Here is an 18,076-nt window from a genome sequence, read left to right as displayed (position 1 = left end):
ATATGGCCGTTACGGCTAAAGGGATCAAGGGGTATGGAGAGAAAGCAGGAATGGGGTACTGAGGTGCATGATCAGCCATTATTTTATTGAATGGTGGTGCAGGCTCGAAGGGCCGAATGGCCTACTCCTGCACCTACTTTCTATGTTTCCAGCCTGACCTCAGCAGTTGCTTGAAAGCACAAAAGGCTCCAAATTTGTGCTGAGGTACTAATGGATACCAGGGCCTTCCCACGGCATAGTATATGATGCAGCAACCCGAATTGTAAATCTACATAGAAGAGAATGAGTTGCAAGTGACAAGTGTCTGGGAGAGATCTTTGCAGGCAAAAGTAGTCCATAAAGTTTTACTGCTAGTCGATGTTTCAGGTTTAATGCAGAAATCTGAAATGTAGCTCAGCAACTGTTGGGTTCTTCATATGAACCTGAAGGCCTTATTTATTAAGCATTGGTCTCCGTGTCATTATATAGTAGTGCCTGTTCGCTGCAGTTCTGTGGGCGGACTTGGGCATGAAGTCGGCCCACTTCACCCCGTTCAATGACTATTACTTTGTTCCTGTATCGTATAATTTTTTGGGTTGCAAGTTGACTCATTTGCTCTGTAGCTAAATTGGCAACTAAAGAAAGACTTAAACATAGAAACATAGAAAATAGGTGCAGGAGTAGGCCATTCGGCCCTTCGAGCCTGCACCACCATTGAATATGATCATGGCTGATCATTCCCTCTACCCCTTTCCTGCTTTCTCTCCATACCCCTTGATCCCTTTAGCCGTAAGGGCCATATCTAACTCCCTCTTGAATATATCTAATGAACTGGCATCAACAACTCTGCGGCAGGGAATTCCACAGGTTAACAACTCTCTGAGTGAAGAAGTTTCTCCTCATCTCAGTCCTAAATGGCTTACCCCTTATCCTAAGATTGTATCCCCTGGTTCTGGACTTCCCCAACATCGGGAACAGTCTACCGGCATCTAACCTGTCTCGTCCTGTCAGAATCTTGTATGTTTCTATGAGATCCCCTCTCATCCTTCTAAACTCCAATGTATAAAGGCCCAGTTGATCCAGTCTCTCCTCATATGTCAGTCCGGCCATCCCTGGAATCAGTCTGGTGAACCTTCGCTGCATTCCCTCAATAGCAAGAACATCCTTCCTCAGATTAGGAGACCAAAATTGAACACAATATTCCAGGTGAGGCTTCACCAAGGCCCTTTACAATTGCAGTAAGACCTCCCTGCTCCTGTACTCAAATCCCCTAGCTATGAAGGCCAACATACCATTTGCCTTCTTTACTGCCTGCTATATCTGTATGCCAACTTTCAATGACTGATGAACCATGACACCCAGGTCTCGTTGCACCTCCCCTTTTCCTAATCTGCCACCCTTCAGATAATATTCTGTCTTCGCGTTTTTGCCCCCAAAGTGGATAACCTTACACTTATCCACATTATACTGCATCTGCCATGTATTTGCCCATTCACCTAACCTGTCTAAGTCACCCTGCAGCCTCTGTGTGTCCCCCTCACAGCTCATACCGCCACCCAGTTTAGTGTCATCTGCAAACTTGGAGATATTACACTCAATTCCTTCATCCAAATCATTAATGTATATTGTAAAGAGCTGGGGTCCCAGCACTGAGCCCTGCGGCACTGCACTGGTCACTGTCTGCCATTCTGAAAAGGACCCGTTTATCCCGACTCTCTGCTTCCTGTCTGCCAACCAGTTCTCTATCCACGTCAGTATATTATCCCCAATACCATGTGCTTTGATTTTGTACACCAATCTCTTATGTGGGACCTTGTCAAAAGCCTTTTGAAAGTCCAAATACACCACATCCACTGGTTCTCCCTTGTCCACTCTACTAGTTACATCCTCAAAAAATTCCAGAAGTTTTGTCAAGTATGATTTCCCTTTCATAAATCCATGCTGACTTGGACCGATCCTGTCACTGCTTTCCAAATGCGCTGCTATTTCATCCTTAATAATTGATTCCAACATTTTCCCCACCACCGATGTCAGGCTAACCAGTCTATAATTACCCACTTTCTCTCCCTCCCTTTTTAAAAAGTGGTGTTACATTAGCTACCCTCCAGTCTATAGCAACTGATCCCGTGTCGATAGACTGTTGGAAAATGATGACCAATGCATCCACTATTTCTAGGGCCACTTACTTAAGTACTCAGGGATGCAGACTATCAGGCCCCGGAGATTTATCGGCTTTCAATCCCATCAATTTCCCGAACACAATTTCCCGCCTAATAAGGATATCCTTCAGTTCCTCCTTCTCACTGGACCCTCGGTCCCCTAGTACTTTTGGAAGGTTATTTGTGTCTTCCTTCGTGAAGACAGAACCAAAGTATTTGTTCAGTTGGTCTGCCATTTCTTTGTTCCCCATTATAAATTCACCTGAATCTGACTGCAAGGGACCTACGTTTGTCTTCACTAATCTTTTTCTCTTCACATATCTATAGAAGCTTTTGCAGTCAGTTTTTATGTTCCCGGCAAGCTTCTTCTCGTGATCTATTTTCCCCCTCTTAATTAAACCCTTTGTCCTCCTCTGCTGAATTCTAAATTTTTCCCAGTCCTCGGGTTTGCTGCTTTTTCTGGCCAATTTATATGCCTCTTCCTTGGATTTAACACTATCCTTAATTTCCCTTATTAGCCACGGTTGAGCCACCTTCCCCATTTTATTTTTACTGTAGACAGGAATGTACAATTGCTGTAGTTCATCCATGTGATCTTTAAATGTTTGCCATTGTCTATCCACCGTCAACCCTTTAAGTATCATTTGCCAGTCTACTCTCGCCAATTCACGCCTCAAACCATCGAAGTTACCTTTCCTTAAGTTCAGGACCCTAGTTTCTGAATTAACTGTGTCACTCTCCATCTTAATAAAGAATTCTACCATGTTATGGTCACTCTTCGCCAAGGGGTCTCGTACAACAAGATTGCTAATTAGTCCTTTCTCATTACACATCACCCAGTCTAGGATGGCCTGGTTGGTTCCTTGACATATTGGTCTAGAAAACCATCCCTAATACACTCCAGCAAATCCTCCTCCACCGCATTGCTACCAGTTTGGTTAGCCCAATCAATATGTAGGTTAAAGTCACCCATGATAATTGCTGTACCTTTATTGCATGCATCCCTTATTTCTTGTTTGATGCTGTCCCCAACCTTACTACTACTGTTTGGTGGTCTGTACACAACTCCCACTAGCGTTTTCTGCCCCTTGGTATTCCGCAGCTCCACCCATACCGATTCCACATCATCCAAGCTAATGTCCGTCCTTACTATTGCATTAATTTCCTCTTTAACCAGCAATGCCACCCCGCCTCCTTTTCCATTCTGTCTATCTTTCCTAAATGTTGAATACCTCTGGATGTTGAGTTCCCAGCCTTGGTCACCCTGGAGCCATGTCTCCGTGATGCGAATTACATCATACCTGTTAACTGTTATCTGCGCTGTTAATTCGTCTACCTTATTCCGAATACTCCTCGCATTGAGGCACAGAGCCTTCAGGCTTGTGTTTCTAACACACTTTGCCCCTTTAGAATTTTGCTTTAATGTGGCCCTTTTTGTTTTTTGCCTTAGGTTTCTCTGCCCTCCACATTTATTTTTCTTCTTTCTATCTTTTGCTTCTGCCCCATTCTACTTCCCTCTGTCTCCCTGCATAGGTTCCCATCCCCCTGCCGGAATAGTTTAACTCCTCCCCAACAGCACTAGCAAAGACTCCCCTTCGGACATTGGTTCCGGTCCTGTCCAGGTGCAGACCGTCCGGTTGGTACTGGTCCCACCTCCCCCAATGTCCCAGATATTTGAATCCCTCCCTGCTGCACCACTGCTCAAGCCACGTATTCATCTGAGCTATCCTGCGATTCCTACTCTGACTAGCACGTGGCACTGGTAGCAATCCTGAGATTACTACTTTTGAGGCCCTACTTTTTAATTTAACTCCTAGCTTCCTAAATTCGACTTGTAGGACCTCATCCCTTTTTTTTTAAACCTATATCGTTGGTACCAATGTGCACCACGACAACTGGCTGTTCACCCTCCCTTTTCAGAATGCCCTGCATCCGCTCTGAGACATCCTTGACCCTTGCACCAGGGAAGCAACATACCATCCTGGAGTCTTGGTTGCGGCCGCAGAAACGCCTATCCATTCCCCTTACAATCGAATCCCCTATCACTCTCAGCTCTCCCACTCTTTTTCCTACCCTCCTGTGCAGCAGAGCCACGCACGGTGCCATGAACTTGGCTGCTGCTGCTTTCCCCTGGTGAGTCATCCCCCTCAACAGTACCCAAAGCGGTGTATCTGTTTTGCAGGAGGATGACTGCAGAGGACCCCGGCACTACCTTCCTTGCACTGCTGTTTCTGTTGGTCACCCATTCCCTATCTGGCTGTGTACCCTTTTGCATTTATACAGTACCTTTCGCGACCACTGGACGTCTCAAAGTGCTTTACAGGCAATGAAGTACTTTTGGAGAGTAGTCACTGTTGTAATGTAACTAGGCAATGCATTGCAATTGAGGTGATGCAGCAGCTGTTTATTGCCACTAGCTTTGACACAGTTACCAGTAGTTATTGGGTCTGGGTCTGACTTTGATCCTTGCTTGTGGATAGACACGATGTTTTCTGCTTTTTGCTTAGATGAGAAAACCAGTTGACAGGCACAGTTGAAACGAGTGAGGCAAGGGATCAACTGGTAAGTCAGCTAGAATGTTTAGAAGCCGAGCTGCTACCCCATCTGGGCCAGTGTGTTTCTCAGGACCGAAGGAGGTGTTGAAACCTTCCATTGCTGATCCCGATTTGGTTAATTGGGCGACCACACTTGGAGGGATGCTTTTGCTTCAGCTGGCTTTTCAGTAGTTGTGAAGGCTATCGTCAGAATAAACCCCCAAGCCTCCGAGGTGAACGGGATTGTCTGCTGCACGATGTAGTTCCTTTACCAGATTTTCACACAATGTGATTTACCGCGAGGATGGGCTTTCCTGTCCTCCTGGCCTCAGTGTTTTAATCAACTGTTGGATTTAGTGGCTTCCCACCTCTTGGCCAATTCCTGAACAAACAAAAAAAGAAAGACTTGCATTTATATAGTGCTTTTCATGACCATCGGACGTCCCAAAGCGCTTTACAGCCAATGAAGTACTTTTTTTTTGAAGTGTAGTCACTGTTGTAATGTAGGAAACATGGCAGCCAATATGCGCACAGCAAGCTCTCAGAAACAGCGGTGTGATAATGACCAGATACTGTAATCTGTTTTTTGTGATGTTGATTGATGGATAAATATTGGCCAGGACACTGGGGCTAGCTCCCTTGCTTTTCTTTGAAATAGTGCCATAGGATCTTTTACATCCACCTGAGAGAGCAGTCGGGGCCTCGGTTTTAACGTCTCATCTGAAAGACGGCACCTCCGACAGCGCAGCACTTCCTCAGTACTGCGCTGGAATGTCAGCCTAGATCTCTGTGCTCAAGTCTCTGGAATGGGACTTGAACCCACAACCTTCTGATCCAGAAGCGAGGGTGTTATCCACTGAGCCACGGCTGACACACTAAGGTCGTGCATCTGCATTATTGTACAATTGTATAGCTGCAATGGGATAAGTGAAACCAATTTGTTTGCAAGCCTGCACTTTAACCCTATTACTATTCGCATGATGAGAGGCATATTGTTGGTTTAAAATTATTCATTAACTTCCCCATTTATATGCATTGCTGGTTTAGTGCAGTATTTAGATAAGCCTATTAGTAAGAAACTCCATATTAGATATTCAGACAAGAAATTGATTCACAATATCTGTAGTCCAATCAGATAAATAGCAAATGTTGATAGACTTTGGAGTACATTGAGTAACACTATCTATACAGTGTACTCTGCTAACTTAATGTATAGTGAGCTTGTATGTTTTACTTGGTTCAAGTGCATGATCTATTCCTATTTTCAGAAGGGGGCTGTTGGTGTGAGACTAAGGGGTGGAGCAACGTGGGTTCAAGTTCCCACTCTGCTGAATGCCCGATCTGAGCTGCACCGTACTGGACAATGTTAGCTGCAGACCTGGTCTCTCCTCAAAGGAGCAAGCAAAGATCAGATGAGGAGTCTCTGCCAAGCTGTTCTTGTACTGTTTATGCTAGCTGGCTAAGAACATCACTGGTGGTGGCCAAGGAACCGGAATACCTCCCCCACTTTATTGACTCGAGGAGGTGTGGGGAGCCTGCAGAGGAAGGAAGCAATGGGAGGGGAGAAAGGCTGTATACTCTTATTACATCTTGCAAAAGAAAAGGCCGGATGCCATTATTCAATTTGATGTTTTCCCCGATTAAACCCTAATGTTTAAATTCGCATTATCTCTGGCTGCACCTTGTGTTTGTGGCACAGTAACGGGAGACAGCATTTGGCTCCTGAATTTTAATCAGGAAAATAATTTTAATGAGTATCCTTTAGTTGGTGCTGTCGCAAAGAGGGTTTGAATATCAATGCATAATGAGACGGATAGATTTTCTTTGAGTAATCTGCCATTCAAGAGTGGCTGTGGCAGAGCTATTAAACAAAGGGCATGCTCTCCGACAGAGGAGAAAGAACTAAACAAAATCTATAAATGCAGGAGGAAAGAAATTAAAACAGAAGCTGCTGGCAAAACCACAGTGGGCCCACCAGCAACGTTACAGTAAAGCTGTGCAGTCGCGCAGCGGTCTGGAGGTCTCGCGCAGGCCGCGTGCTGGCTTTTAAGTCGAAAAAAAGCCGCATATGCGCAATAATTTGAATGGGCCGCGCAGTCTGTTAAAGGGGCTAATGATCACCATTATCCTGTCCCTTTATCCCGCACCCTGTTTTGAAAAGAAAATCGCGAATATAGCTAACATTTTGAAGTTACTAAAGTCGCGGTTTAGACCAGTCGCTTGCAAAGTGCTCAAGAGAAAAATGAGCCACTGTTCCCGAGCTTGCATCGAGCCTGGTAGGAACAGTATAGGAAGAGATGGAGAGGTCAGAGTGGGACTGGAAGAGATAGCTGTGTTGTGTGCCACAGATAGGCGAGGGCCATCTTCGCGAACAGAAGAGAGGTGTTCAGCAAAAGGGTCTGCTCATCTATGTTTGGTGGTCTCAATGTAGAGGAAAGCACATCTTGAGCAGCGAATATAGTATCCACGATTGGAGGAAGTGCATGTAAATTGCATGGGAGATGTGTTTGGAGGTTTGGACAGTGAACGTGGGAGGAGGTCAATAGACGGGTGTCGCATCTTCATGTGCAGAAGCTGGGGAAGAACAGCTGAAAGTACAGGTGATGGGTGTGTGAACGAGAGGGTCCCTCCAGAAAGCGGAGAATGCAGGGAAGAGTAAGGTGTGCTTGGTGACTGGATTCTTGCTTTCAAGTTTATTTCTATCTGGAATTTTTCCAGTTCTCTTTCTTTGTTTTTGAGGGCCTGCCGCATGCCTTTTTATTTTCTTAACTATTTCTACTTGTTGTATGATCTGAGTTTTCAAATGAGAAGTTTGCAGATCATTTAGACGGTTCGATCTCTGCGATCATAGTCTTTGTTATTTCTCCCCCTTTCCTTTTTCTTTCTATTTATCCCAACCGTACCAAAATACTTTTTCAGTTCAAACGAAGGGTTACACATGAAAGATTAATTTGTCGTTTCTCTCTCTGGATGCCAGCCAACCTGCTGTGTATCTCTAACATTTTTATTGAACATGAGTGCTACTGAGAGGGGATCTCATAGAAACATATAAAATTCTGACGGGATTGGACAGGTTAGATGCAGAAAGAATGTTCCCAATGTTGGGGAAGTCCAGAACCAGAGGTCACAGTCTAAGGATAAGGGGTAAGCCATTTAGGACCGAGATGAGGAGAAACTTCTTCACCCAGAGAGTGGTGAACCTGTGGAATTCTCTACCACAGAAAGTTGTTGAGGCCAGTTTGTTAGATATATTCAGAAGAGAGTTAGATGTGGCCCTTACGGCTAATGGGATCAAGGGGTATGGAGAGAAAGCAGGAATGGGGTACTGAAGTGCATGATCATATTGAATGGTGGTGCAGGCTCGAAGGGCTGAATGGCCTATTTCTGCATCTATTTTCTATGTTCGTTTCTAGTTACTACTGCAGATCATTGTTCAACTAAACTTGTGTTCACATCGGAACATCCATCAGTGAGGGCTTAATTAGCTGTAAGTATCCCGATCAGCAATTGTGTTATCGCATCCGCTGCTCGGAAGGAAAAGTAGCTGTTGCTGGGGTGATTCACAAAAGTCCAGTTAATTTTTATGATGATTGACTTCCATGATGCAGCAGCCACCTTTCAGTCAATCTGGAGTGCCTGTTCTCTATTTATTCCATGTTAAAAAAAACTGCAACCTTTACCACAGAAGGATGAACAAAGATAAAACCACCAAAGCTGAGTTGTAGGTTGACCTGTATTTTGGGGTCATAATTGCAAAAAAAAATGTACTGTCAGCACTTTTTCTAGCTGAGCATAGTTTAATGATATTTCACCAGCCTGATTTCATTCTGCCAAGTTGGTAAGGCGATTTATTTTTACATTTTGTGCTTTCATGAGAAAATGATGGGTGACCTAGTTCTTGTGCGATTATAGTTTTTTCCCTCCAGGGCTGAGCATTCAAGCAGATTCGATCATAGACTTTGAAAGATTGCTTATAGGAATTACAGACAACCTGCTTTAAATATTAATTAAGCTGGTTACAAAATCTGAAGTACACAACTCAGCTTTATAAAGTAGACTTTGATTTCTCGGCTTATTAATAACCACCACTTCAAACGTCATTTTATAAATGGTCTGATGCTAGCATGGGGGACATTGCCACTCGAGTATTCCACAGTGGTAGCTTTTAAACCAGACTTATCTTTTTTAAAGGCATTCACAGTTCAGCAGCTCCTGTATAGAAAGTGAATGAACTCCAGTGTGATTGTGCAAAGCGATTGCTACTGACCATGGCTGCTAGGCAATGCTAAGTTTTTGCTTCTGTGTGTTGTTTTAACCTTCATTAAGTACACGTGGAACAAAATCAGAAGGCAATTGCCAGATCTTTATCTGGTTTCTGTCCTGCATTTTTTATGTTTGAGAATGTAAGCAATAGATCTGAAACAAAGTGGAAAGTTGGCAACTTGCAAACAAAATAATGTTTTGGGGAAGCAGGACATTAGAAAGAATTTAAATGAACTTAGCTGGTTGAAAATTATGTTGGTTTGTTCTGAAAAGGCTTTGCTGCACTTTATTTAATCTTTACTTATTTATGTGGGTTGTCCTATGAGGAAAGATTGAGTAGCTTTGAGTTTAGAAGAAGTGAGAGGTAATCTCATTGAAACATACAAGATTCTGAGGGGGATTGACAGGGTAGATGCTGAGAGGATGTTTCCCCCGGGCTGGAGAGTCTAGAACCAGGGGTCACAGTCTCAGGATAAGGGATCGGCCATTTAGGACTGAGATGAGGAGGAATTTCTTCACTCAGAGGGTGGTGAATCTTTGGAATTCTCTGCCCCAGAGGGCTGTGGATGCTGAGCTGTTGAGTATATTCAAGGCTGAGATCGATAGATTTTTGGACTCTAGGGGAATCGAGGGATATGGGGATTGGGCAGGAAAGTTGAGTTGAGGTCGAAGATCAGCCGTGATCTTATTGAATGGCGGAGCAGACTCGAGAGGCTGTATGGCCTACTCCTGCTCCTGATTCTTGTATCCATGAAGGCATGCGCTCTTTCTCTCTTTCTTCCCGCCCTAGTCTTGTCCCCCTCGGGTTCATCCATTCCCCAGGTCATGCAAGACCTGGCTACTGAACAACGGTGACATGGGAGGTGACCTGTTTCCATCAGTGCGACCTCTTTTGGGAGTGTGCCTGTGAGAACATTGGGTAAGGGCAGAGCTATGCTCAGTCGTGCTGCTGCTTGCAATCAAATGTGCCAGCACTGTTGAGGCTCGTGTATGAAAGATAAGAGAAAATTGTCGGAACATAAATGAGTTTATTTTTTTCAATGAATTAATGTCCTTTTTTCTTAAGGTTATGGATACTTCCATTGATGAATCAAGCCTCACAGGAGAGACCTCTCCGTGTTCAAAGTCAACAACTCCACAGCCTGCAGCTACAAATGGGGACCTCACATCCAGAAACAATATTGCATTCATGGGAACATTGGTTAGATGTGGCAGAGCTAAGGTAACTTTGGTTGCTAAACTTGTAGTTATACACTGTTAAACATCAAGATCAAGTGTGGTTTGGTCTCAATTTGGAACTAAATGTTAAAAATGGTTTTTAAGTAAGAATTCTTTAGAACATAGCTCTGTAACTTATTTTTTGCATCATAATTTCCCTTAATTTAATAGTGCAAAATGCATGATCTCTAAACTGACTTTCTTCTGAAATACGTTGCGTTTTGAAAACTTGTAATATTTTGTTAAAATTCTAATACTTGTGTGGTTTTTGCAGGGTATTGTTATAGGAACAGGAGAAAACTCTGAATTTGGAGAGGTTTTTAAAATGATGCAAGCTGAAGAGGTAAGTTTTGAAATAGATGTTTCGGCATTATTCATTATAGTCTTTGTTTATAAATTACAGTGTTGAGTTTTTCCATTTTTCAAGGATAAAATGGGACCGAATTGCAGGTGAGAATAAATACATGCCTTCAAGATTCTTGGCTGAGAACTTACATTTTTGGCATTGAAGGCTAATGCAGTCTACATTTATAAGTTTTTTCAGGTTGCCAAGTTTCTAGACTATAGACCACCTTCAACATTCACTCCCTCCACCACCGGCGCACCGTGGCTGCAGTGTGCACCATTCACAAGATGCACTGCAGCAACTCGCCAAGGCTTCTTCAGCAGCACCTCCCAAACCCGCGACCTCTACCACCTAGAATGACAAGGGCAGCAGGCGCATAGGAACATCATCACCTCCACGTTCCCCTCCCAGTCACACACCATCCTGAATACATAGCCGTTTCTATTTGCTTAGTACTATCTTTCATTTTTTTAAATATTATTTATTTAACTTACTTTTAAATATAAAGATGAAATATTCAAATTTCTTTTTGCTTGAAAAATGAGTATTTCCCACTGACTGTTCGGAGCTAGGACTATCTCGCTAAAAATAGGTTTCTAACTGACTGAAAACTGGCTTGAAGTTCCAGTTTTCATCTCATTAGATGATACTTCAGGAAAGTTTTACTATGACTGGCCATTTTTTTTCAACGTGATTATTTTGGGTTGTCCTGGAAAGTAGGAATGAGAGAATTCATTGATGCGATAAGCACTTATCTTGCACTTAAGCAATTATTTTGGCACCTTAATAATAGATTCTAATGGGGAGGATCCTCAGAATATGGTTCAAATAACACGTTCTCTTCAGCTTTACGTACTGTTTTATATACTGAAGTTTTCCACAAACTGAAATGCATAAAAATTGTGTTCTGTAGATGTGTAATGGTGCCACAATGAAGGTTATGACCAAGACTTAAAGCAAACTTAGTAACGGGTTTAAAAAAAAATGTCATGGTATATTTTGTGAAGTGAAATGTCTTACATTTTGAAAAATCATTAACTTAATGGACGTGTGCCATCATTGTGCTAATACGCGAAGATTTTCATAAGGGTGAGCAAGCCTGCTTAGTTTTGAGGTTGCCAATCGAATGGCTAGAATACTTTTCACTTGGGAAGTTTTGAAAAAATTATTTTCGAGGAACTTTAATGCCTTCCCACTCTTCAGCAACATCCAGCTGAAGGTCAAGGGAATTATTGCTTCTCTGAAATCTTCACTTGACATTTACTCACAATAGGCTCATTGTTCAGCAGGAAAAGACATGACATGATCCCGTGTGCTGCCACTTTGCTAGAAAAGAAAGAAAGACTTGCTTTTCTATAGCGCTTTTCACAACCACCGGATGTCCCAAAGCGCTTTATAACCAATTCAGTACTTTTGAAGTATAGTCACGGTTGTGATGTACATAAGAACATAAGAATTAGGAGCAGGAGTAGGCCATTCGGCCCCTCGAGCCTGCTCCGCCATTCAGTAAGATCATGGCGGATCATTGACATCAACTCCACTTTCCCGCCCGATCTCCATATCTCTTGATTCCCCGAGAGTCCAAAAATCTATCGAATATATCCAGAGACTCAGCATCCACAGCCCTCTGGGGCAGTGAATTCCAAAGATTCACCACCCTCTGAGTGAAGAAATTCCTCCTCATCGCAGTCCTAAATGGCCGACCCCTTATCCTGAGACTCTCCAGACCCTTGGTTCTAGACTCTCCAGCCCAGGGAAAACAACCTCTCAGCATCTACTCTGTCAATCCCCCTCAGAAACTTGTATGTTTCCATGAGATCACCTCTCATTCTTCAGTCCAGAGAGTATGGGCTCAATCTCTCCTCATAAGACAGCCCTCTCATCCTAGGAATCAATCTGTACCTTTGTTGTACCGCCTCCAAGGCAAGTATATCCTTCCTTGGATAAAGAGACCAAAACTGTGCACAGTACTCCCGGTGTGGTCTCACCAAAGCCCTGTACAATTGTAGCAAGACTTCCTTACTCTTGTACTCCAACCCCCTTGCAATAAAGGCCAACGTGCCATTTGCCTTCCTTATTGCTTGCTGTACCTGCATGCTAGCTTTCTGCGTTTCTTGCACAAGGACACCCAAATCTCTCTCAACACCAACATTTAAAAGTTTTTCATCGTTCTAAAAAATATTCTGTTTTTCTATTCCTACCAAAGTGAATAACCTCACATTTTCCCACATTATACTCCATCTGCCACCTTACTGTCCACTCACTTGTAGGAAGTGATACGTGGTGGGATCTGAGATTGAAAGTGTGGATAGGGAAGGAAATAATTTTGAAATAGAAATTTCATTAACCTCAACAGGATACAGCACAGTTCAAAGTATTTACTTATTTTATACTTCCAATTTGTTTTCTTTTTCAGGCCCCGAAAACACCACTGCAGAAGGGCATGGACCTGCTCGGAAAACAACTTTCATTATATTCATTTGGCATTATAGGTAACAATAACAATTTGGATTTTAAACTGCTGGGATTGTGCTGCTGAGGCCTGTGTCAGGATCTTCAAATGTCAAATATTGAAGTGAAATGTAAAGTGAGAAATAAAATCATCAGTTTAAATACATGAATATAGCAATGTGGCTGGTTTGCCCAAAGCTATACATAGCTTTGACTGTCAATAGCATTACAACAGGTTACCCTCCCTGGTTAACGTTTTATAAGAACATAAGAAATAAGAGCAACAGAAGGCCATTTGGCCTTTCGAGCCTACTCCGCCATTCAGTGAGATCACGGCTGATCTTCGACCTCAACTTCCCTTGCCTGCACTGTCCCCATATCTCTTGATTCGCTTATTATCCAAAAATCTATCGATCTCTATCTTGAATATACTCAACAACTCAGCATCCACAGCTCTCTGGGGCAGAGAATTCCAAAGCTTCACCAGCTGCTGAGTGAAGACATTTCTCCTCATCCCAGTCCTAGATGGCCGACCCCTTATCCTGAGACTGTGACCCTTGGTTCTAGATTCTCCAGCCCGGGGGAAACATCCTCCCTGCATTTACCCTTAAGAATTTTATACGTTTCAATGAGACCACCTCTCATTCTTCGAATTTTAAGATAATTGTGCTTATTGTCCTGGTGATTAACACTACAGATCAATAACTTATTGTAGCATGCAGCTAAACTAATAACCAAGAGTTTACCTTTCCTAGAGCTCGACTCTATATTGATTAAAGCAGTTAACTGCCCCCTCCCCCAAGAATTAAATACCCCATTATTCCTCTGATTCCTGTTATTGTATTGTGTAACGCACTGTTCATATTTTTCAAATCTCCACTCTTACAAATTAAAGGTGCAGATTTCAGAACTTGCAATTTAAGAAGGCACAGTCTGTTGACATCTAAGATGCCAAAGTTTGATGTACCCCATCTATTTTGTTCATTTAGGTTACTCATCATTTTGCCTTTGGGCTCCCAATATCCCCAATAAAGATAGCTTGCATGGCCTCAGGGAACTGCAGTGTTTTTTTTAAACGGGAACTGCTGGTCGGAAAGAAGCACACAGCTTTTTATGTAAAAAGAAGTAATTTCTCAAAAATAATGAGTTAGGAGGTGTAATGAAAACCAATAGAGTGCGATTTATTTGTCTACAACCCTGGACAGATTAATAGTTTGTCATCCGTGAATTATGATCAGTGCTGTCATTGAAATTTAAGTCACGTTCCACTGACTTTCATAATGTACTAAGCTTGTACCATATACTTAAATATTAATCTGGTTAAAGGCATAATGTTTAATGGTGCACTACATTGTGGTTTGAGGGACAGTATGGGATGGCTGTGATGTTAGAAAGTCTATTTGTGGTGAATTGTGGATTAAGAATGCTCAGTTCTCAATGAATTTTCAAAGTATTTCACTCACCAGCATCTCTACGCAGTGCAAAAGATTTAATGGAAATATTTAATCATATATGGTCCATTTACAAAAAAAAGGTAAATCTGAATGTATTTGCCCCACATCCTCACACAAAGTCTGATACCTGTACTCCCCTCACCTGCCCTCTCCAAGCTCCACTGGCATCCCTCGCCTCTTCAAAATCTTAATCCTATCTTTCAAATTCCTCCGTGCCCTCACCTTGCCTAGTCCTGGAGGTTTCCTACTGACAGCCCCCCTCCCCCTGCACCTGTCTCTCTCCCCCCCCCCCCCCCCCCCCCCCCGTCGCCCCTCTCTTCTCCCCCCCCCCCCCCCCCCCGTCGCCCCTCTCTACGCCCCCCGCGCTTGTCGCCCCTCTCCTCCTCCCCCCCCCCCCCCCCCGCCCCCCGCCCCCCCAAGACGCCCGCTGCCCCTTCTCTCCCTCCGTTACCCCTCTCCCCTTGTTGTTGGTTAGCCACCATGCTCCGGTCCGCTGGAACACTTTGCCTAATTCCCTCTGCCTTGCCATCTCCATCTCTGCTGTCTGCCTCCCTGCGTTTATAAAGAACAACTTCAAATTCTTCCCTTTGGCTTAGCTTTTAGTAATCTCCCCCAATCTCTCCTCTTTTCCTGTTGCCCTCCTGCACATCAGCCACTATTTTGTCTTCTAATGTTAAGCACTTTGAGTCATCTTCCAGCATGTGAAGACCACTTTAGAAATACAAATGTTTAATCAGCATTATTTTAACTCTACGCAATATATGTTCAGATTCCTGCTTGGTGTTTAATTAATTTTCAAGTGCTTAAATGTTAATAGAAATTGACATTATGCTGCTTGTGATATTACTGAATTACAAAAATTCCTCCTCTCCAAATCAACACTATTTTAGCTGGCTGTTAAATGTGATGTATTCTGTTGCTATAGGTGTTATTATGCTGGTTGGCTGGTTGCAGGGGAAACACATTCTTGATATGTTCACTATTGGTGTGAGGTGAGTTAAATGTTTGTTATGTCTTATAAAGGAAGAGCAGAAAAACATTTGAAGTAGAGAACAGCACAGGGCTATGGGGCGAGAGCAGTGTGGTAGAGTTCGAAGGAAAGAAAGAACTTGGATTTTTATAGCGCCTGCCATGACCTCAGGCTGTCCCAAAGCATTTTACAGCCAATTAAATACCCTTTGGTTGAAGAGATGACATTATTGTAATGTCGGATACGTGGGAGCCAATTTGCTCACAGCAAAGCCCCACAAACAGCAATGAGATAAAGACCAAATCATTTGTTATCGTGCTGTTGGTTGAGGAATAAATATTGGCCAGGACACCTCCCCAGCCTTTTTTCGAATAGTGCTTTTACGCCGACCTGAGCGGGTAGATGGGGCCTCAGTTTTACGTCTCTTCCAAACAGCGCAGCACTCCCTCAGCACCAAAGTATCGGCCTAGTTTCTGCGCTGAAGCCTCAGAAGTGGGTCTTGAACCCACAACCTTCTGACTTGGAGGTGAGAGTGCTGCCCACCGAGCCTGACACTTGGTTTTAATTTCACCAGCAAAGAGCCAGAATGGGCTGAATGACAGCAGAATTCTTCCAAAAAAGTATTTCAGTTGCTCCCTTTATGGCTCGGCAGTAAATTCATTATATGGTGTTGCACCAAGCTATATAGAGCCGAGTTACTCTCGATTCAATCTTGCGATAAGAGAGAAAAACACAATGGCCCTGATTTTGCGGCGTATCCACCTGTCCGTTTTGTTAGATTCTGTGGGCGTGTCTTGTTTGACGTCCCATGTGATGTGAGGTTCGCACACCCGTTAAACAACACACACACACGAGCTCCATGGGAGCCAAAGCTGTGCGCAACTCTGCTGCATTTATGACACCGTTTTCGGCGTAAGGATCGAATAAGGCAAGTTCGAACGAGGTTAGCGGTGAGCAGCTTGGCTTCGCCGCTAACTGTAAATCACGTGCTATTGTTTACCATCTTTATCATTCTCTAATGAACCTCTGCTGAAAGTGAGAACCGTCTCCATCTTGGCCCCATTGCTGACGGTCGTTGTATGGGTGCCAAACAAAAGGCGTCTTATTGGGCAATGCATTGAAGGTTTGCCACTGCCATTGCAATCCGATACCAACATGAAATTCAATTTTCAGGAAAAAAAATCACATGATTCCCACCTTCCAATTTTTATCCAGTCAATTCTTCAAGCAATTTAAATAGAAGTTCGTCATCATCATCATAGGCAGTCCCTCGGAATCGAGGAAGACTTACTTCCACTCAAAGTGAGTTCTCAGGTGGCTGAACAGTCCAATACAGGAATTACAGTCTCTGTTACAGGTGGGGCAGACAGTGGTTGGAGGAAAGGGTGGGTGGGATTGGTTTGCCACACACTCCTTCCGCTTGGTTTCTGCATGGTCTCGTCGATGAGACTTGAGGTGCTCAGCGCCCTCCCGGATGCTCTTCCTCCACCAAATAGAAGGTACATCAGGCACGGCTGCGTTGCAGATTATTCTGAGGAATTGGAAAGATTTTGGGGTGGAGAAATTTATGTAAACAAAACCTAGACCTTCCAACAAAGGCCTGCCAACCTTCCTTCCTTTTTCAGTTCCTTTTCGAACCTAGTGTCAACTGTGACTCAGTCATAAAATTAGCTGCTGCGTTTCCTACATTACAGCAGTAACTACACTTGAAAAGTACTTCATTGGCTGTAAAGCGCTTTGGGGCGGTCAGTGGTTGTGAAAGGCGCTATCTCAATGCGAATCTTTATTTCTATCTTGTGAAGCATACCATAGTCAAGGGTGGTGTTCTCGTTCTATAGTTGAGCACAGATCACTGTTGATGTCAACTTTACTTTCTGTTCCATCTGTATAGAACATCTCCACAATCACAAGCGTTTCCATCCTTCCGTTATCTCTGGCTGTTTTAATTTGCCTGTCTGTTTTAGCTTGGCTGTTGCTGCTATTCCAGAGGGTTTGCCCATTGTAGTGACGGTAACGCTGGCCCTTGGTGTGATGAGAATGGTGAAGAAGAGAGCCATCGTGAAGAAGCTCCCAATCGTGGAAACTCTTGGTAAAAAAAGAAATACATTGAACATAAACTGAGAAATGTTGTCTTACTCTTGGGTTTACATTGATTTGAAACTGTTCGCCCTGTTAAAACGTGACAAAATAAATATTGGATGATTGAAAACTTGATTTGATAATGCATTAATTATATTACAGATGTAGAATAAGGTGATTAAATCACTAGTTTATTAAAAATATAATCGTTAAATTGTGTTTACTTTGTTTTTTTTTACTATTTCCATCCTAAACTAGTTTATGTTCTTAGGTTGCTGCAATGTAATATGCTCCGATAAAACTGGGACATTAACGAAGAATGAAATGACTGTGACTCACATTTATACATCTGATGGACAACATGCAGAGGTGAGAAATATTTCAGTGCTGCTTGAAATTGCTATTTAAATGGCAGGCGCAGTTTATGAAAAGGTACCGTTACAATGTTCCTGTATGCTTCTCAACTAACCGATCCTGTGGATGTCTGATAAACACCAGATTCATGTGTTTTGTAATCAATGAATTTAACATGTAAGTGCAGAATCATTAGTCAACTGATTAAATGTAATTTTAGATACTCTGTATTGAAGATATTGTGACTTGTATTTCAATTAAATGAACCT

The 18,076-nt window shown here is 43.0% G+C and overlaps 1 protein-coding gene across 1 annotated transcript in view; it reads left to right on the top strand.

Moving 5' to 3' along the window:
• atp2c1 (ATPase secretory pathway Ca2+ transporting 1) overlaps positions 1 to 18,076 on the top strand; it is a 110,600-nt gene that overhangs the window by 52,093 nt on the left and 40,431 nt on the right. Inside the window, exons 8-13 of the mRNA XM_070880324.1 lie at positions 10,002 to 10,157; positions 10,428 to 10,496; positions 12,916 to 12,991; positions 15,330 to 15,396; positions 17,339 to 17,463; positions 17,725 to 17,822. Coding sequence (XP_070736425.1) covers positions 10,002 to 10,157; positions 10,428 to 10,496; positions 12,916 to 12,991; positions 15,330 to 15,396; positions 17,339 to 17,463; positions 17,725 to 17,822 — 591 coding nt within the window. The remainder of the gene's footprint in view (positions 1 to 10,001; positions 10,158 to 10,427; positions 10,497 to 12,915; positions 12,992 to 15,329; positions 15,397 to 17,338; positions 17,464 to 17,724; positions 17,823 to 18,076) is intronic.

The sequence above is a fragment of the Pristiophorus japonicus genome, chromosome 5 (assembly GCF_044704955.1).
Source record: "Pristiophorus japonicus isolate sPriJap1 chromosome 5, sPriJap1.hap1, whole genome shotgun sequence".
Taxonomy (NCBI): Eukaryota; Metazoa; Chordata; class Chondrichthyes; family Pristiophoridae; genus Pristiophorus; species Pristiophorus japonicus.
This window is presented reverse-complemented; position numbering and strand designations above follow the sequence as displayed.